Raw genomic sequence first — 20881 nt, forward strand, 5'->3', positions numbered from 1 at the left:
ACTGACTGCAGAGGCCTTTAAGAGGGCCATAGCTGATAATTACTGTTTAGAAAAGCAATGGCTAAAAATAGAAGAATTAAATGCAAAATTGTTAATTTTGGTAATTTGGGCTGATGAAGAAATGCCCAATAAAGATCCAAGCAGCAGAGAAAGGATAATGCTAGATGCTGCTTACAGTCCGATATTAGCACATGACTTGATCATTTTTTATCCAGGGAAAAGAACACCAGCCTAAGAAGTCTCTGTGCAATGAGCACCCTGGTCTCCTGAAACCAGGGCTTTGAGAGGCCAGAGGCAGGCCAGCAGTCAAAAAACACTGTCACTGTAAGTTACCGAAAATGAAAATTGAAATGAAAATTTAAAATGTTACCAATTGCAATCAGTAAATTTTGGTGACCAAACCAAACGTAAGTTTTCTAAAACAATCCTTCTACCAAAAGAACGCTTTTCTGTTCTCCAGGAAAAGTCAATTTCCTTTTGTCAGGACTAGACCCTTTTTTTTGAAACTGCCTTTCCCACATGCATCGTTGTCCTGAACTTGTCTGAGCTTTGTGATGTGCTAAGGGTTGAGATTTATAACCAGAGAACAATGTATGGCTGTGAACCTCACCTGTATTTGTTCCTTTGAACCTATGGAGTGTTTTCTTTTAAAGAAAGAAAAGAAAACCATATTTATTTACTTTCAAAACAAGAACAACGGAGACTGTGAGCTAGGTCTTCCTTAGGATCGCTATTTCATGCATGTTTTTACTATGTAAAATGTTACCCACTCAATGCTCTGCTTTTAGTCTCTCAGCTAATTTCCAGACATTCTACCTTAAGTTACAGGGAGTAGGAAGACTATAATTATTCTTCCTCTGATGGGCTTGTAAGATAAGGAGAGAATATTTACAACAGCCATGAGAAAAGAATGCATGTTTCCAAAATAAAAAACATTTTGACATTTCCCTCATGCAGGCCTCAAAATGCTGGGAACCATGGGAGATTTTTCAGACACTCATAGGTCAGTGAACCTCATTTGAAGAGGCAGAGACATGGAGATGATGCATTTGGAGACAGGACTTTAAGACAGTGTTTAAGGGAGAACACTTCAATTTCTGATAAACAAATGCATTAAATAGACAAGGAAATACAAAGAAAGCCTCACTGCTACATGACTGCTTGTTTGGTTCCATTCCTGGAGACAAGGTTGACAGGCAGTCATGAAGAAGTTCACTCAACCACAGTGAGGAGCAGTTTAAGCCTAAATGAACCACATCACTTCCTTATGGAATTGTCCATTTCTTCTAAGCTGCAGGTATGGTCAGATAGCCAATACCTGGTCACTACTGATGTAAATACTTGTGAGTTGCTTGGTTTTCTACCATGAAACTTTCTCATGAAAAAACATCAAGTCTATGTAAAACCAGAGCTGCAGCTGAAAAAAAAGTTGAGTTGTCAGCTGATCTGAAAAATCAATTTTAAATATACTTAGAAGAACATATAAAAGATTTAAATTACTAATCAGAATGGAACAGGTTTCCTACAGCAGCTGTGAATGCCCCATCTCTGGAAGCGTTTAAGGCCATGTTGGACAGGGCTTGGAGCGACTTGGTCTGGTGGAAGGTGTCCCTGGACATGGCAGGGGAAAATAAGGGTCATTTAGATCACAGAGAAACATGAATCCTTTGGCAGAGCATGCACCATGATAAACCTAATGCAATGTTTTGCTTGTAGGAGCCACAGTTGGAGGATATATGTCAGGACTTTTTGAAAATTTGTATTTAGCTGTAGAAATGAAGTTACATGAACCATCTGTTGAAAATCATAGAACTAGAGAATCAATTGGGCTGGAAAAGACCTCTGAGATGATCAAGTCTAACCTGTGACCAAACACCACCACGTTAACTAGACCATAGCACTGAGTGCCACATCCAGTCTTTCCTTAAACACCTCTGTGGACAGTGACTCTACCACTCCCTGGGCAGCCCATTCCAAAATCAAATCACCCTTTCTGTGAAGAAATTCTTCCTACTGTCCTAAATGTTGCAGTACAGGGAAATATTGACATTTCTGGAGTTGTACATACAAGAGAGGATGTTGAGAAGGAGTACAGGACAACATCAATGAGTAGTACTTGCCCCTAGTGCAACTCCGTCTGGATAATATGACTAAGTCTGATGGTCATACCTCAAAAGAAATCAGCAATTTATTTAGTTTGCTCAGAGTCCACAAACTGCACCAAGATGACATCTCTGTTTAAAAATATGTTGGATGCAGCAGAAAGTGCTGCCTGAAGCTTTCATTTAGGAAATGGATTATATATGATTTGCAGACTGGTTTAAATTTAAATTTTTCATAACTGACCACAGTATAATCAGGATTTCATGCTTTTAATTTTTTGTACTAAGCTACTGGTGAAATGAAATGTTTCTGTTTATTGAGACTACACTATAATGGACAGAAAAAAATCCTTCAATGTATGTGTAAACTAGAAATAAAAGGTTAAATATTTTCTTATTCTTTCAGCCATGGTCCTGGTTTATTATTTTTCATGTTTATAGAAGTTTTCACTAGAAAATACAGATATAGTGATGTATGACTCTTATTCCTTTAAATTTTCCTTTCTTATGAAATAAAATATAAAGAAATATAGCACATATTTCTTTAAACAAGTTCCAAGAACCACTACGACAAAATAATTCACTATGATTTATAGTCTTGTGAAGTTTTGATCTCACAGAAGTACTTGGGAGATTTTCTGTTAACACTGATGGAACCAGTGCTTTGGCCGAGGTGTTTCACAAGCCTAAGAGTTGTCTCAGTTCTATAAACAGAAGCTCCAAACAGAGAAGCCCCAGATTTGAGTTATAGAAAAGCATTAGGAATATTTTCTTTTTAAAAAAATAAATTGAGTTTCCTGGTAGCTTTTTCTTCACAAAACAGCTAGAAACACAGTTATCAGCTCTCCAGCACATAAAGATGCAAACCCACTTCCTTAGAAAGCCAAAAGAATGGAGAAGGAGCGAATAGAAATACCTTATTGTTTTCAGTTTAGAGTAAATCTGTCAGTTGCGCTAATGCCTATATACACTCATTTCAAAGAAATGTATCCTAAGTCTATATATGAATTTTATTCTGTTGAATTGAAATTTACCACATATTATTAATTATTTTGAAAATTTATTCAAATCAAGATTGATATTAATAAATAATGATTATTAAAAACCTACTTGAAAATTTCCTTGAAGTGAATTGCACTGAGATATTTTGTCATTAAATACCTAAAATTCTTCCAAATTATAAGACAATATAGAAGAAAGAAGTAAGAATTCAAATTTTTTTTATTTAGTTAAAAAAAAAAAAAGGAAATTAAGAATTTAGTGGACCTCTACAAGAAATAAAGGTAGAACTCGTATACAGATTTACTAGCCTTCTGTAGGAGAGGGAGGTGCTGAATGAAACCAGTAACGCCACATTTCACAAATGGGAGATTCAATGCTCACCCCTCATACAAGAGAAAAGCTAAAAGGTAGCGCCAGAAACAAAGCAAAGCTGGTTTTAGAACAGAGTAAAAACAGTAGAAAATAAACATGATTCACAATAGTAATGATATCTGGTAGGAAAACTGAAAAACAAATATAATTCAATACTGATCAATCTTGGTAGGAAAAGAGATTATATAAATGGTTGTAAACACAATTTATTCACAGTGCGAATGAGTATTAATAGAAGCAAATTGTAATAAACGACTTAGTAGAATTGAGTTCTAATATAAAACTCTACAGCTCTGCAGCCAACATTTCTCATGACTAATTTTTAATAAAAATAAGTTGTTATGTCAGAAGGATTTTTGAAACAAACATGCTGTTTGTGAAGGTTAAAATGTTATAAGGTAGAAATCTGCTTTCATACTGTCCATTATTAATTATTGAATTAGCTTACCTGTTTCACGAGAAAGAATATCATGACAGAGCTGGCAGATGTGGGAGATATTCTGGTCCAGAGTCCCATGCTGGAATCAAGACCAAAAAGTGTCACTATGCCCATTCTATTAAATTTGTCCCAGTATTTCACTCTACGGTAGATCAATTTTTTCACTCTGTCTTGTACAAAAAAATAAAAATAAAAAAAAGTCTTCTTTTATGAGTGCCACTGTTCCATGAATCTTCTCTACAAATAAGCGAGGAAGTGTCCTAAACAGTCTAGGCTTGCCAGACTCCAACTACGTTTTGGTTTTTTCTGATAAAAGGCAGAGAGAGCTTACTTTAAACTTCGCAGCAATTTTGCTTACTGTAGCTTGTCCATTAGCCAATAAGAAGTCAGAAAACTATTAAAACATTAAGGGGCTGATGCTGTTCCCTTGAAGCTCCATGGGAATTTTGCCAGTGGTTTTGCCAGAATGAAATCCAGCTCCATAAATTCACATGTATACTTACACACACCTCATGAAATCATTAAAAGATGTCTTAGAACACAAGAAAAACTTTTTGTAGGAAGCTTGCTGACTCTAGTTGGCTGTTAGAAAGCAGCTAAATAATAGCTGGGTTTATGCTTTCTGATCATGTTTTGTCAAATATATTTTGCAAATGTGCAAACGGTTATGTTTTGTAAATATGCCAGTGCAGGATCAGGGAGAATCTAAATGTGCAAAAAAATTTGTGACCAGCAGTTAAAGTTTTGCTACAATTATTGCAACATTTAGTGTTTTCTTCACAGCTTCAGTTGCCAGGTTGTAGAAACTGACAATGAATTTCAGCTTAAATTTTCAAAAAATTTTTCCAGTTGTCGAGAAATCCTGAATACATTAATAAATCTATACATTGTGTAGTTTTAGAGAATAAAATAATTTATAATACAATAATTTTAGGGTCTAGTTTATAATTGTCATGTTTTGAGTTGGGAATATGGAGAGTCAAGAGGATGTTGTGTCATTTGTTTCCAAGAGAAATGAAACATGTGGCTATTGAAGGATAGCTCGTGTCCTTTTCAGAATCAGAGAATCATAGAAGTGTTTTCCAGATGCTTCTGGAGCTCTGGCAGGGTTGGAGCCGTGATCATTTCCTGTTCCAGTGCTCAACCACCGTCTGGGGGAAGAACCTTTTCCTAATATCCAACCTAAACCTCCCCTGACACAGCTCCAGACATTTCCTCCAATTCTGTCACTGGCACAGAGAGCAGAGATGAAGCTGCCTCTCTGCTGCCCCTCAGGAGGAAGCTGCAGACCCCAGTGAGGTTTGACCTCAGTCTCCTTCAGGCTGAACAACCCAAGCTCCCTCAGCAGCTCCTGATAAGGCTCCTCTGGGCTCTTCACCACCTTCATGTGGCACTACCTTCAGGGCACTGCTGACTCATACTCAATTTGCTGTTGGCCAAGACCTCGAGGTGTGAGCAACATGCCTGGAGAACAGGCAGAGATGTCACCCTGGGGCTGTGGAGGCCAGCAGGAGCTCAGTTTTCAAAGACAGACCTAGGCTAAACCCAAACGGTGTGGCAGATACACCCTGCAGCACACCCCATCAGCCTGATTGTCAGGGTGACCCTACTCCCTCCTCTACACATGCGACAAAACTCTCTTCTGGAGGAATCCAGGAGTGGGGAAGGGCATGATGTACACCCATGTCTCATCTTTACATAAAGTCTGAATGTGGTAAAAAAAAAAGAATACCTGGACATGGGATGTGGAAGTGCTCTTCACAGTGATAATGCATCCAGCCTACTCCAGCGGCCTGGCAGTTATGGGTCCCTTCCAACTCAGGACATTCTATGATTCTGTGATTCAGTGAGGGCATGAACTGCACTGCATCACTTCCATACAAGCATGCAAGTCCCCTCATTTTCTCCACTGATAGCTATCACTCAGCAGCTGAGTCTGTTCTTTAGTTATTGACATCTACAAGTTGTTGGTTTTTACATGCTCACTTCTTAAAATCATCAAAAGTTTAAACATGAAGGAACTCTGTGGTCCCTGTCTAGAATTAATGCTCCTCAGGACTAGGTCAGAGCAGGAGACCCACAGTATGTTGTAAGGACGCTAATACCACATAGAAAGTGGTAAAGACAGAAGGCAGAGCTGAAGTTTGAATTTCTGAGCTACTGTTTACAATTTTTACTAGAACACTGTAAGCAAGGAAAATCATACTGCTGAATGCTCACCACAGCTGCCCACCCTTGTGCCCTCTCAACTTTGGCAAAAATTACTGCATATAACACTTTGAAGGAGGGTCCAGGTAATGAATTTGCTCCTCTCTTATTTTCTTTCTTTTTTCACAGTTTGACAGAACTAACCAATAAATACTTGTGCAATATATTTCTCCTATTATATAGAGCATTCTTATATGAAGAATTGATTTGAAAGTTGTGGTACCAGCATTGCTAGGGCATGAGCAGAAAATTGTCTCCGTGAAACATCTTAGACTGCAGTTGTCAACCAGAAGGTATCAGTGGTTTCACAGGTCTCAAAATATGTTTGAATACAGCCATATGCAGATTATTTACAGGAAAAATAGATAAATGTGTAATCCTTTTAGGAGGACTTCCCTCCTTCATTCCCCTCATACTTGCTGTGCAGTTGATAAAGCTGTCCAAAAGCAGTGTCAATGCTCAGTGGATTCAGTGGTTCACAAATGTTACATCCTTGTGAAGACGCAGTAAGACAAATATGTAGAAAATAATAACTCCTAGTTCAATCTACATCTGACTTCAGGGCTGTAAGGTTTACTCTGTCTTTTTAGTCCAGACCTGCTTGGTCTTTCACTCTGTTGCTGGTCAGCCCTATAAACTGAGCTCTTCGTAACAACCTAAAGCAGGAATTTATCCTGTTCCTTTGAGTTTCATGAGGGGACTTATCTAGTCACATGCTTCTCCAACTCTGACATCTTTGGGTAGAGTTGTCTTAAAAATCCAAAAGATTTTCATTAAAAGATATACATGTAATTTCACTGTCCTCTGGTATCATTCTCCCCTATGGTGTGTGTTTTGACTTTACAGTTGTAAAATGAAATAGTCACTTACCAACACTCCTGCTCCTTTTGGTTCTTTGCATCACTTATTTGCATCATCAAACAGGCAGAAAAAACAATACATATAACATGTCAAGGTGGGACATGTTTCCTAGATGAAGAGAAAAGAAATGCTGTTCCAGAGAGAGCAGATGCACAGCCAAAATGAGACTAATTCAGCATTTTCTCTACTGTTTCACCTAGCTTGGGCAAAACTTGTATTATGTGTTCATGGAGGCAGACTGCACAGCGCCCAGGAACCTGTCAATAGCAAAGTCAGGTAACTTACGACTTTCATTTGTCACTGGTGGAACTTTCGACATTATCCATTTGCCTTTCCAGTGTTCTTGAGCAGTGCTGCAATGGCTGTGAAATGCTTAGCAACTGGCTTTAGCTCCTTAATAATTTCTTTACAGTAAGAGTCACAACTGTATTCAATTTAAACACTGTGTAACAGGAGCATTTATTTGTTTTATTTATTTCTTAGCTATGAAATATAAAGGTTCCATCAGTCTGACTCCATCTGCCAGTCAAGGTAAATAGGCATAATTCTTTGTATAAATAAAACTTTTCTGATTGCATCCTGGGGTACTTCCAATGCTTCTGTGTTCTGTGTATTTTTACTCCTGTGATTCGTGGGGCAAACTGTAATTTATTGACCCTATTCCTCATATTTCTTTCACAACAAATTACTGCCAAACAACACTGTCCTACATCCTTAATCTTTCCTGCCACATGATTTCTGGTCATGCCCATATCTCTGCTCTCTGTCTTAACTCCTAAGCTGGTACAATTTTCTGAGAGGAATGAAGAATATGATGGTAAAGACGGGCAGGTGTTTCACCAGGCAGATAGATGCATAAATTTCTAAAAGGTTTTTTTCTATAATAATCGCTAGTGCAGTCCTGGAGGATGCCAGCCTCACTCCCAGAGACAGACAGACGGCACAGAGCTTCAGCAGCATTTTCTCTCAGTTTTCTCTCTTTAGTCTTCTCTATTACAGCATTCAGTAGCAGTTACTGGTGTGAAGGGACAAGAAAAGTTGCCAAACCTTTCTGTACAGGAGAGAGCAAGGGGGATCTTTGCATCCGCTTCAACAGCCCTGATGCCAACAACAGCCAAGCTGTGCAGTATATTTGGGAGACAGGAGATGATAAATTCGTTGAGCGAAAGTTTCATGCTGGGATTTGGTATTCCTGTGAAGAAATGATAAATGAAGAAGGTGAGTAAAACTATGCGAATTTACTCAAGAAAGCAATCAGAGTTCTTCCTACTTATTTGGTGTCCTCTTCTGATCTGCAGCATTATCATGTATGTATTTTGTTGTACTCATATCCTTAAAAAGTCGCTCTTCTCTGGCAAAGGGGACCGTAAGAGGGTACTGTCTAGTCAAGATTTCATAACGAATTCTGCAAAGAACATTAGAGTGACAGGCTGTCTTTCTGGTTTAGTGATAGGTTGTGGTACAGATGAAGATTTATTTATTTTTTATTCTTCTAACCATAACAGTAAGTTAAATTACTTTAACAGGGAAGTGTTCCATTTTCCCTTAGTTAAAATGAACATACTTTCCTTAAACGATTGTTTCTGATCCTCTATGGCAACATAAAAAGCACAAACTGACTTTTTTTGTTTTAAAAATCATTTGCACTATTAAATCTGTGGGATTTTAGTTATTTCCTGGATTTCCTCTTGACCACAAGTATTTCTATTTTCTTACTGTCATCTCACCTTTCATAAATCAAAGCAGAAGACGATTCTTTTCACCTTGATAAAACATGATTCAAAGACTTACCTGTCAAAAATGGTAGCATGTAATTGAGTCTCACTCTGCATATGTAAATATCTGTAGAATGAAATTAGCTTGCAATTACAGAAACTTTCCAGGTAATTTTGGATCTTTGTATAAGGGGATTGTTGGTTCAAGAATTCAAGCATTTATTGTAAATCCAGATCAACACTAAGTTTTTCCCTTGTTGTCCTAATCACTGTACAAATGAAAACTAGAACAGAACTTCAGAGAAATCAAATCAGCTGTCACCTGTGCTATAAAATGCAAATATTTTCAGTCACCTGTCCTGAAGATCCAGTTCTACCAGAAGGTCTTGTAAATTATGCAGTTTTAATGGGGTACATTTCAAAGATCAGAGCAAACTACATGTCCAAAAGATTGCTATGAATACCAGGTTGCGTAATTTGTGCCTCTGCTATGACCAGTCCATATTTTCCAACTTGGTGCAGTTAGGAGCTCGAAAAAAACACCCAGCATTTCCAGAGCAGAGAGGAATTAATTTGAAGAGCTTTGTTCACAGCATCTGTGTGGGGCTCAGGGGGTCACGTGGGTTTGAAAATCAAAGCTTACAGAAAGAAATTGGAATGAAGCTTAGAAGTAATTTGACTGAGCAGCAGCCTTGTTGCTGCAAGGAGAGTAGCTCTCCTCTCACAGGGAAGATTGCACCCAGGCTGACAATCTTCCAAAGGAATTGATAATTTTCCTATTCTGGCTTTCACAGGTACTGCCTTTTGGAACTCAGTTCATAGCCTTTCTCTGTCTTCTAGGCTCTGGTTCCACCTTGAAAAAGTCTGTAAGGATTCTCTAGCTAAGCCCCATGAGTAGGTTGACGTACCAGGCACTCTGTGTACAAATATACATCAAAAATAGCTTTTCCTGATCATCCCAGTTTCTGCTTTTCTAATAGATTTTGCATTTTCCTCTTTCTATTAATCTATTTCTTTAGATCGTTACAGAATACAAAGTAATCCTGATTTTTTTTAGGTGAGAAATGTAGAAGCTTTATCAGTCTGACTCCAGCTTCTGATCGAGGTAGGTATGCATATATTTTTGTGTAATCAAAACTTTCTTGATCACATTTACCAATATAAGTATTCTGCATTTTACTTTCAAAAATATTAGCTTTGATCCTTCACAGATTTTTTTTCCTTTATTTAGTTTTTCAACTTCAAAATGAGGTCCATATGACTTCAAATATCAATCTGTCTTTTTGAAGACACATCATTTGAATATGAATGGCTTTTGAAATTACTTTGAATAAATTTGTAAATTTTGCACGCTTTTTCATCATAACTCCATGTTCCCAGGCAAGAATTCTGTGGCCTGCACCACGCAACTGAGAGGGCAGAGGGACAGGCAGTGTGTGAACATTCACTCTTGTATGCTGAGGGGACTTGAGGGAGTTATGCTCTCTGATGACAGTCAGAATCTTCTCCCTATGCCTTGCAAAGAGCTGTGAGGAGACATTTCTATTCTCTTCCTCCAAAGAAGGACTCATATTCCCATAAAACATTCCTGCAGATGCTGTGAAGTGCCCCCTCCCTTGCCCAATCCCCAGTGTAAAAACAGTGTAAAAACTTGTCTGATTAGACCAATCACTTTGCAAGCGGCTGATCCAGAAAAAAAAAAAAAGGCTTTCTTTCCAGGATACTGGGAGTGGAGTATTTTCCTGGATATGCAACTTCAGCCCCTTGGACAAGAAGAAATATTCAGTCTCTGAAGGCTAGTCTTCCTTCCACCTATTGCAGGTTGTCACTGAGTATTAATAATTCAAGAGTTTCATAGCATGAGAAAAAATATAAATGAGATATGGGTGTAGTCACACAGACATGGTCCTCAGAAATGATGGGTGTATTCTAGGCTCTGCCCTGAGAGATCCTCACAAGGAAAACTACTGTTGGACATAGTGGTGAAACTAACTCTGTGAACAGCACCAGCAAGCATCACAGGCACTGGCAGGTTAGACCTAGACAGCCAAATGTACCTAAACACCAAACTTAAAAGCTCTTCCTGGGCAGTGAAATCCTGTGTGGAAATAGGCTCCTGCCCTGCACAGGAGAAGAGCCATGTTGTGTTCTGCACTTGCCTATGGTTGCTGTGTGCACAAAACTCAGCAGGTTCACCCTTCCTGAATTTATCACCTGTGGGTCTCATACACAGGGATGATCACCGTTGGTCAGTGCATATGGAATGATGGTTCACTCACTAAAAGTGTTAAGATGCAAGTTCCACAGCTGGAGCAGCCAAAACTGTTGGGAAATGTAACATCTGGAGTTTCTAAAGAAAATCACGATTTTTTAATGAGACAAAGACTTTCTGGAGAAATAAACCTTGCCCAAGAATGCCCACACATAGCCTGGCCCAAGAATTTGATGTCTAAATGGTCAGTGAATCAAAGAAGTCCCACAGACATTGTCAAAGCCAGCAATAGAGGTTATTCACCACACATTGTCTGCTATCCTAAATGGTGTCTAGTAGTCAAGGACGTATCTTAGCAATGTTTTGGTTTTTAAGTTATGATAGTTTGTATATATATTCATATGAAATGAATGTACTTGAATGTACAACTAATTGTGTCAGGACACATTTATTTGGTTTTTAAAAAGTTTAGGGAAGGTCATTTACCAGTTCTTGCTACTGTGAATGTGGACACAAGAAGGCCTCCTGCTCCTGGCTGTGGGACATCAGCATGCCGAAGGTCAAACAGCAGGCTGAGAGACTTCAATGGCAGGATTAATTTCTTGCATAAGATGTAATTACCAGATATCCAAAAAGAGATGAATTAGCAGATAACCAGAGAAATTAATCCCCTTGAAACCTGGAGAGTGCCTGGGCTCATGAAGGCTTCTCTGTCTGAAAATCAAAATCCTGTTTGGCAGAAAGTTAAGCCCATGGGGCAGATTTTATTTAATGACTAGACCCACAGGCAGTGTCCCTATGTGCATGGCCTCACAGTTTGTTAGCTGGGTGACATGGTCCGCTGTTCCTGTACACTTCTCTTTGGACTCAGAACCATGACAGCTAGACAATTGGATAGTAATTCTTTTTATATTAACTTTGGTTCATTGTGATTTTAGGGTAGCTGCTGAGTATTAAACCATACTGCCCCATTTTATACTGTAAGCTTCTAAGTGTATAACAGGAACATGCAACTGCTCTTCCACTAAATGGCCAAGTCAGTAGAAGAAATTATAATTTAGGGTATCCATTGACATTGAAGTCTTCCCATAGATCTTATCGTGGCATCCTCACAGCCTTTGAACTTCTGTTTAATGTTGTATGAACTATATAAATGAAGAAGAAGGAAATTGTGAAAATACTAAATGACTGCTTATAATATTAGTGCTATTGGTTTGGTTTCCAGGGGTTTTATGGCTGTCTATTGTAGCAGAGCTTCTCTACGTCATTTTGCTTCTGACAGGAAACATTCTTATGTCAGTAGAAATGTGCTACTACAGTTCTGTCATTGACGGGCTAAAGATCAACGCCTTCTCTGCAGTAGTCACCGTATTAGCAGGTACGGTTAAGTATCTCAATTAATTGCATCCAGAATAATCTTCCATTTGAAAATTAATAATAGTGTCCAAGTTTCAAAACTCTTACAATGCCTATGGAGACACTAACAATACAAGATGAAGCAAAATACTATGGGAAAATATTATTTTCAATTAATTATTTTTTAATATTATTTATTTTGTATTTTATATATATAGCTTTTGCCATTTTTAATTCAATTATTTAAACTTTATAATTTTTATTTTCATTCCAGACTATGCAAATTAAACTTCTGCTACTGGAAACATTAGCTATATTGAAAACATACAATTAAAAAATCCTGTTACAATATTTAACTGTTGAAAAAAACCACATTAAAGCTACTATTTGATTTCTCAGTTCCCTCAGTCTTTAGCTCAGACTAAATTAAATTCTAAAATGTATGTTCTAACTGAAGAAGAAGTCAGTTAAAGAAAAATCTCTCTGTGACATTTTCTGACCATAGGTATGTAGATTTATGACGTCCCATATGTGGCTCTTGGCTATACAGAAATTACTATTCTAATTTGTGAGCGTTTTCTCTTAAATACATAAGCACTGCTAGTTAACTACCCTGCTATGAAATACAGATTATTGATAACACTGTCCTTTATCCCTCAGTGGCCTTTGATGAAAATGGAGCTTGACAGGCACTATGACTAAGCAAGCATATAACTATGCTTGCCTTTTATATCTATATTAGTAACATTTTCACCATTTCTCTGGCACTAAACTGCCCTGAAGTCACAGCTGAGATGCTAGCTTGACTCAGGATTGTACAAGAGCTAACTAACAGGAGATCTCCAGCACAGGACCTCATGTTCACACTCCAGTTATATGCATTTCTAGGCAGCCAGACTGGAGGAATCAGGACAGAAATTTGTGTAATTCAGCAATAGCTATGGCACACCACCTCTCTGGTGAGAGATGGGCAACTGCTCTCCGTTCCCACACATTGAAAAAAAAACCACATTAAAGAATATCCCACATGTTGATAGCCACATCAACAGTCAAACCACTTTTCCAAACAGTTCAGTAAGGAGTCTGCCATACGGTGCCAGATGCAGAGACTGAAAACATGAAGCCTCTTGGCTCAGTGTTACACCAAGGGCTCTCCTAACTGCCTGTGGGTGGTGTTTCAGTCAACACCAGTATTTCAGGGAAGGCCATTTCCCAGCAATTATTGAAGCCAGGCCACATCAGCATGGATTTGTTATGCCCGGGAGCCTCAGGGATACTGTGTGCTAGAGCGCGAGCTGTGCAATTCATGAAAGAGACCTACTTTAAGAACACCTAACAAATTGGTCTTGCGAGCTTGGTATGGGACCGTCTGCTTGGAGAAGCTCATACGTTTTAGACAGTGGGATAGTTGATAATTCAAGGGTATTTATCGATTTGTAAATGAAACTGGAAACAAAAAATATCAATGTTTACAGGGAAGTTCACTACCGGAAGACAAAATGTTTAGGGAAAACAGATACTCCTAGAAACAGCCAGTAGCCTAGTAGTAATTTTGAAAATTAAATTATTCAATATAAGCCTCTTTCACAACCTAGACTTTCAGGACTTTTTAGTAAGTGTTGTCCACTTTTTTATTCACCTTCATAACTGATAAATCTGACTGCATTTACAGCAGTGGGAATGGTATACAGCTTTGACAAATCTTTCCACTGAACGACAGAAAACTGTGGGAAACGTGTCCAGCACAATGCAGTTGAGCAATGCTTTTCTGTAATAGCTGATCCTTGCTCAGTATTATATAATTAAGAAGTTTTCAGAGGATGAGAGCCAACTAGTCTGTTGCTTTTTAAAATCTATGAGTTGCATGTCCCACTGCACCCCTAGATTCCTCTGCCATAGAGAATATGTGTTAAGGGAGTGTATGAATGAATATAGCGGCATATGACACATTAAATACATCTAAATTATAGTGTTAGTGTCCAGTATTTGTGAGTGCCTTATGGAATTCAGATAGTTCATAAAATATTCTGCAGGAGTTCAATGGATAACTGGAAACAGTTGTCATAGAAGAACACTCTCAATATAAATTTTCTCATGCTATTATAATATTATACTTTTCAGGTCTTCTGGGTATGGTTGCTCACATGATGTACACAACTGTATTTCAAATGACGGTAAATCTTGGTCCTGAAGACTGGAGACCTCACACATGGGATTATGGCTGGTCTTATTGGTACTTACTGGTTTATATTTGGTTCTTCCACTACATTTCAGTTGTTTTACCCTACATTCAAGGAATGTATACCTAATTTATAAGCAATGGGTTTCCCTTATTGCACTCCTGAGGACGCAGTTCAGTAACCAGTTGTTGTTCTCAAAATTCAATTGTCTTAGATTATTACACAGAATATTTAAACTTGTGAGCTTTGCATATGACTTCCTACAGGCAGTACAGAGATGTCCAACTGCCCTGCACAAAGCAGAGGTTCTTCTCCATACACATCAGACCCAGATTTAGTATCCTCATCTCCCAGGACAACTGCCTTACATAAATTGCTTAAAACTCTTTCAGCTTTAGCCACTTAGGTTGGCATTTGCCTATCAGATATGTGCTTGAGATTGTTGTATCCGGAACATTACAGACAAGTAATGATTCAAAGTTCAAAATAGACTTAGGTAAAATCCACATTATTTTGGCCTCATTTCTGAGGAGATCTAGTATTCAGAAAGAGGGTTGTTCAGATTAATTTTGCTATAGAAGTGTGTCTTTCAAAATCCATAGAATCTGATCAATAGCAAACATCTGAATATTCAGGTGCTGGAAACTGCTGCTATTTTCCCAACCATGACTGAGAAAAAGAATAGGAACAACTGTATTGGGTTAAATCAAAAGTCAATCAGGATCGATATTTTAGGTCAGAAGACCAGAGCTCAGGCTGATTGTCTCATTTATATACACTCTGATAGGTGAGATCACAGCTCACATTTTCAGTTGTTCTTGTTGCTCTTTCTACTTTTATTATAACTTTATCAAACAGGCGCTGGTAGCTGCACGTGGTCCCTATGATGCAGACTCACTAGGGATTTTTGCAGTGAAATTGGGGTTTCTTTTGTCTTTTGTTCTGTCACTTNTAACTCAAGTCTCATTTGAAGGTCAGTGTGCATTGTTCTGTCTCTTTCCAGGAGTCTGTTTCCCAAGCAGTTTGTTTGAAGTTTTTGCTACATGTGTATAGATAGAGATGTTTCTCTAGTGCTCTCACATCACAGAAGGATGGACCTGGTCAGTCCTCCCAAGCTGGAGATCAGCCAGTTCGTGACAAAGGGTGTATTTTACCATGTTTGTCCAGCAGATAAGGTGGCACAGCACCTATATGTCACCCACTTGCTCAAAGTCGAAAGTGCGATCATGTTTCTGTCAGGAAGAATGTACTTGAGAAGGTCCAACACCAAGCATCGAGACAACACCTAGGACAATGTCCAGGGGCTACTTGGATAACCTCAACAGGTATTACAAAAGGTGTGCAGGATCCTTCTTCCATCCTTTCAGGCTTACATTTTGCTTCCATTCATTCATATGTTTGTTCTTGAAATAATAATTTGGCTTTCCTTTTTTGGGGATCTCTTTTCTGGAAAGTCTCTCAATTTCTTTCATGAATGGGACTGGGTCTGTTTTTACCCGAAAACCAGTAAGAAGAACAGTCAGTGGAAAAAGGAGGAGTGTTCTTTCATTATCTGCCCCTTCCTATGGGAGTGGAAACAGAAAACTGCAGACTGGTACTGAGGACCCTGTTCCCTCCTTTCCATCCCACTGGGAGAAGAAGAAAAACACCCAAATCACTGTCACTAGTACTGTAATGGACACAACTCCATCAGTGCCACTATCACCATCATTATCATATTAATCACTGATGTCAACACTGCTGCCACTACAGGCAATATTCTCCTGAGCCCTTGAACAAATGACTTTTACCATGTAGCACACACATGGAATTAAGGATTTCATGGCTGCCCTCTAATGATTCAGGGCAGCTTGGGCCACCGAATGCCCAAAGAAATGCTTCTACCAACACAAGACTTTCCAAGCCATCAGTATCTGAGTACAGGAAGATATTGAGGAGGATGATCTATGTAGTGCATTTTTTCTAATTAATTTTATGCTCCATTTTTCTAAGATTTATTTTCTTCTTTCCTTTTCTCAGGCCTAAATTGCAACTGCACCACCTTGTTTGACAGTAATCTAAAAGTAAAGCAAGCCATACATGCAGGTTCCTCACACACTCCTCCCAGTTGTCTCCCTTGGTTTCTTTCTTGCCTCTCTTCTGATAACCTACATTTGCACCTCCTTTCCTGCTATATGAACCTTCATCTTCAGCCTCCCTTAGCTGCTCTCCCATTGACAGCATCTGATGGTAAGAGAGGAAGAATGCTAATGCTATTTGTCTTTTACAAGAGGAAAGAGATCAGATACAAAAAAAGGGGCATTATTGATTACAACTGACACTCTTTTCTAATTACCTCAGCACCCACCTGTGACCACCAAAACCATGAGAAGGGCATGGGCAGGCAGAGGCACAGGCAAAGACTGCTGTTTTTTCATTGGGACTTAGAATCATCTCCTTAGTAGCAAAAAATCCCCAAAGAATTGGCCCCATGGCAGCTGCTTTTCTTCCCAGTCACCAAACCCAGTAGTGCAGCTATTCCTGCAAGAACTACTGAGCCTCTGTCATGAATCTTCTACCTGCCACAGTTTCCCCTATGTCCATCCAGCTGTCTGGCCAGGGCTTTTCTTCCATTTGACCAAAGAAACATGAAGACCTTTCTTTTTCCTTTACTGTGCTGGAATTGCTAACAATGGATAGACTAACTCTGTGATATCCCTGAACTTCTCTTCAAAAATTCCTTCTGTATTCCTCTTCTCTTCAGCAGCTTTCCTGCAGGTTGAAAGATGTTTCTGTTATTGGTGAATCTCTCATGCTCATTATGTTTCTCATATTGAGACATCCTCACATCAAAAGATGATATTTTCTCTCTAAAGAGCTGCCCTCTGTACTAAATTCCCATAACTCACCTCATATGGAATGCTCCCTCCAGGAAAATGGAAAATCCATAATCCAGTTGAGCTTCTATTGGCATGTCTCTTATGCAGATGAAGGACTGGTAGCTTTAGTTTTTTTCCTTATCCAGTCAACCTACTTGATTTCCCCTTGTCTCCTTTGTCTCTGGGCAGAACTGAAGTTGAATGCTCTCCTTACTGAAGCTGAATTTCCTCTGCAGCCAAACTGCCCTTTAGTCTCTGGCTCCCTTGATAACAAGACTCACTTCCTCTCTAGTCAGATTGGGCACTCCCCATTATTTCCAAGTTGTTCATGGAAAAGCAAAATTTCTGGCAAAAACTTTGACAAATCACACCAGTATACTTATGTTGTCAAAGGAAAACCATTTATTTCTGTCTTTTGGGTTTTTTTTCTCTTTTAGCACAGTATTGGTCTACAAGAGAATCTGTTCATAAGAGATTAATTTCTTTCAGTTTTTATAGAGGCTCTCTTGAAGTCAGTTTCTTACCCTTATGTCACCGAGTCCTTCAAAGAGATTCAATGGATGAATTAGGAGAAGCACCTCTTAAAAAAATCTGTGCTTCATGATATCAGTTCTATCAATTTGTTTACTAATGTGACTGTGCTTCAGTTATTCAACCAAAAATGCCAACTACACGACTCAGAACTACTAAGCCCCCTTTATGACTCAGAACTACTAAGCCCCCTTTATGTCATTCCAGAGCCTGAATCTTCAGTTCTTATCTACCATGATTGGCTGAACCCACAGGTTACACAGCACCATGGGTAGACCTGCTGTCCCATTCTTACTTTGTTGGCATGGGGAGAAAATCTGATGATTTTTCCCCTATTCTTGCTCTCTCTTTGTTATAAGAGTTCTTACTCAGGGTGTACTTTGATGTTAGGAGCAAAGACTGCTTAAGCTGCTCCCCTTGCTTCTGGGATCCTTCCACATCCCTGTGCCATACTCCACTATCCTCAAATTCTGTCAACACATCTGATTTCTGATCACCCTAGAAATCAATCCTGGCCAAAAATACTGAGGAGGGAAATGGGGAAAAAAGCAGGCAGGGAGAAGGATTTATTTAAAAACAGAAATTAATTTGTTGAACCACATCAAGGATGGGGCAACAAACAGCTCTGAGGGAGAGATGAGATTGACTTCTCCACCAAAGCACATTTCATTTGATAATTGTGACCTTGCCATGTTAAAAAAGCCAGTGATGAGCAAGTTCCTGCACTGTGAACTCCAATCCATGCCACTGTGAACATATTTTTACATGCTGCTTTTACACCTCCAGCATGCATTGCCCTCTTGGTAGCCTGGAATTTCACCTATTTTTGGCAAATTGTACCTCAATATCATTTTTTTTTTAGTTCTGTCTTCTTAGGGTTTTACTTTTACCATTTCAGACTCAATGTCCTTTTCTCTCTATTAATCGTGACCTGTATTTTCCCAGGAATGCATTTCAGTGCTCTGAACCTCTTTTAGTCAACTATTTAACTGTGCTTTCTCTGTTCTTTTAAACACTTATGGATAATTCACACACATTTTTCTCAGTGTCCCCTGTGAGATTAGTTTTCTGAGTAATCACATCTTTTATTTTTTTAATGCATACGCATTTTTCGCAATTCCTTTTTCTGACATTAAACTCTAAGCAGAGTAAACAGTGAAACTGGAGGAAAGGTTTCATTAAACAGGAATGTCAAATGTGAATATTGTAACAAATATGTAGAGGTCAACTATGTAAATCAGATCTGTAGATGGCCATTAACCAAGAATCTTTCTTCCTCACCAAATGTGCTCATCTTTCCCTAATACACACCAATACAAGCACATGTGTGCAGTGTTTTCAAAAATAAAATTGAAGGACTTGGATATGAAAATGTCCTGCTAATTTCTGATAAACCTTTTTGTTTATAGCCTCGCATGGGCTTCCTTCGCTTGCTGTATGGCTGCAGCTGTCACCACTATTAACAAATACACAAAAACTATTTTGGAATTCAAGCACAAAAGAAAAAAGCTGGAAAGGAGTTTAAAGATTAAATACAAGTTTCCTGACCATACAGCTCCAGAGAAAGCTTGCAATGTGTATGTGAACTCTTTTCAAAACACCACGGAGGACCCCACGCACGCAATAAGAGGCTTGCGTCACCTGGCCACTATTTCAGTTCTGTAAAGCTGAACCGCATCTATAGGCATTCTGTAAATTATAATGCTAGATCCAAATGAAACAGTATTAATGAATTAAACGTATCAATGTGTAGTATTATTTATTTTTCTTAATGAATGTTACGACCCGCCCCAGGAAAAGGGGGGGGGGCGGTAACCGAGGTTTTATCAATAATTCCTTTGGGGTGGATTAAAGCGAAACGACACTAAATATATTGACAAGATTTATTTTAACAATTTTGTATCAAGAGGTATGTTAACATTTTGGGTGCTGTCATAACCTTTCTGGGGAGGAGAAAAAATGCATAGGGGAGAGAAAGACAGGGTAAGAGTAAGAGAGAGCAAGAAAAAAAAGAAGATGAGATAATCACCGCCCACTGGATCCAGCGATGTCTTGATCCGCAGGTGGTGGGGGGAGAAGGAAAAACAAAAACCCCGCCAAACCCCCAAAGTCACCAGTCAAAATCCATATCCTTTGCACCTCCCCCAAGGCGGGGAGTTGTTTTCATAGGTTGGTGTCCCCCTTTTTGGTGCGGAGTTCATGTGGAGGGTGTGGTAAACTCGGCTCTTCCCGCCTTTTCGGGGCTTGACATCTTCTGCACTGGAGGAGGGGGGATGGGCCCAGTTGCCCATCAGAAAGTCAAAAGCCTGCAGAAGTCTCTTAGAATGCATAAATCATTAACCGTTTCAGTCTCTGACAATGAATAAATGATATTTCCATGGATGTTTCAAGGAAATCTTGATATTGGAAAAGTAGATTCAGGTTTCTCTTTTCAGAAAACAGCAGTGATGCAGGTCCCCTACTGCTCTGGTTTTTAAGCAGTGTCTATTGCTAACACAGAGAGTGTGAGTTTGTTAGAATTTCAGAGCACTATGGATTCCACTCTATTCTTTATTGAAAAGACTGTAAAAAATCCCATCCCCAAACCAAAACCAATACTCACAAAGAACGGGGCAGCAAATAAGACATATAGTGCATGGTTTGATTAATTTTTTTGTTATTAAAGGTACAATCTCTTTGAAGGAAGGAAAAGGAAAATCTGTGAATTGCAGGTTATGATTCAAGTGCTTCACCATATGCATAGTAGATTTGCTGTGAAAGGAAGGCTAATAGAGGGAAGAGGCTTTCAAAGTAAATACTGCTTATTCAAAACAATCAGAAAGGTAAACTGAAATCTGAAAGATACATTGTGGTAGACAGCACACAACTCACCTATAGAATTCTCTAGGAATCCTTCTGCCAACAGTGACAGAAAGAACCAAAATTTGATTTGTGATTATTATACATGAAGCATCCATAATCACATTAAAAATGATAAAGTAGAAATTATTACAACCCTCAGAGATCAGGAACACACAGCTGTTCCACTGTGAGGATCAGTGTGGA

General features: G+C 38.8%; 2 protein-coding genes across 6 annotated transcripts in view; one reads left to right on the plus strand and one right to left on the minus strand.

Moving 5' to 3' along the window:
• GLP2R (glucagon like peptide 2 receptor) overlaps positions 1-7094 on the minus strand; it is a 39036-nt gene extending 31942 nt beyond the window's left edge. For 3 of the 5 annotated variants that reach the window (XR_001878241.1, XM_017835926.1, XM_017835925.1), the window contains exons 1-2: positions 6994-7088; positions 3925-4085 (exon numbers count right to left, since the gene is read on the minus strand). Coding sequence is in view for 4 of the 5 variants with exons in the window: in XM_017835926.1 (XP_017691415.1) it covers positions 3925-4085; positions 6994-7024 (192 nt within the window). In the remaining variant the exon portion in view is untranslated. Of the gene's footprint in view, positions 1-3924; positions 4086-6993 lie in introns of all 5 variants that reach the window. The other 2 variants (XM_017835930.1, XM_017835929.1) reach the window with 2 other exon arrangements.
• Positions 7095-7892: 798 nt separating this feature from the next.
• On the plus strand, positions 7893-19501 carry GSG1L2 (GSG1 like 2). Its single transcript, XM_017835941.1, has 5 exons — positions 7893-8202; positions 9757-9804; positions 12137-12289; positions 14389-14500; positions 19246-19501. Exons 1-5 carry the CDS (start codon positions 7893-7895, stop codon positions 19499-19501), a joined length of 879 nt encoding a protein of 292 aa, XP_017691430.1.
• Positions 19502-20881: the final 1380 nt, after the last annotated feature.

The sequence above is a fragment of the Lepidothrix coronata genome, unplaced genomic scaffold (assembly GCF_001604755.1).
Source record: "Lepidothrix coronata isolate B3197 unplaced genomic scaffold, Lepidothrix_coronata-1.0 Scaffold267, whole genome shotgun sequence".
NCBI lineage: Eukaryota > Metazoa > Chordata > Aves > Passeriformes > Pipridae > Lepidothrix > Lepidothrix coronata.

What these genes read in the sequence shown, in the direction of transcription:
- GSG1L2 (XM_017835941.1), top strand. Translation starts at nt 7,893, where the DNA reads ATGCCAGCCTCACTCCCAGAGACAGACAGACGGCACAGAGCTTCAGCA. An exon ending in GACTCCAGCTTCTGATCGAG is followed by an intron (nt 9,805 to 12,136) that starts GTAGGTATGCAT and finishes TTTGGTTTCCAG; the next exon opens with GGGTTTTATGGCTGTCTATT. An exon ending in AGTAGTCACCGTATTAGCAG is followed by an intron (nt 12,290 to 14,388) that starts GTACGGTTAAGT and finishes TATACTTTTCAG; the next exon opens with GTCTTCTGGGTATGGTTGCT.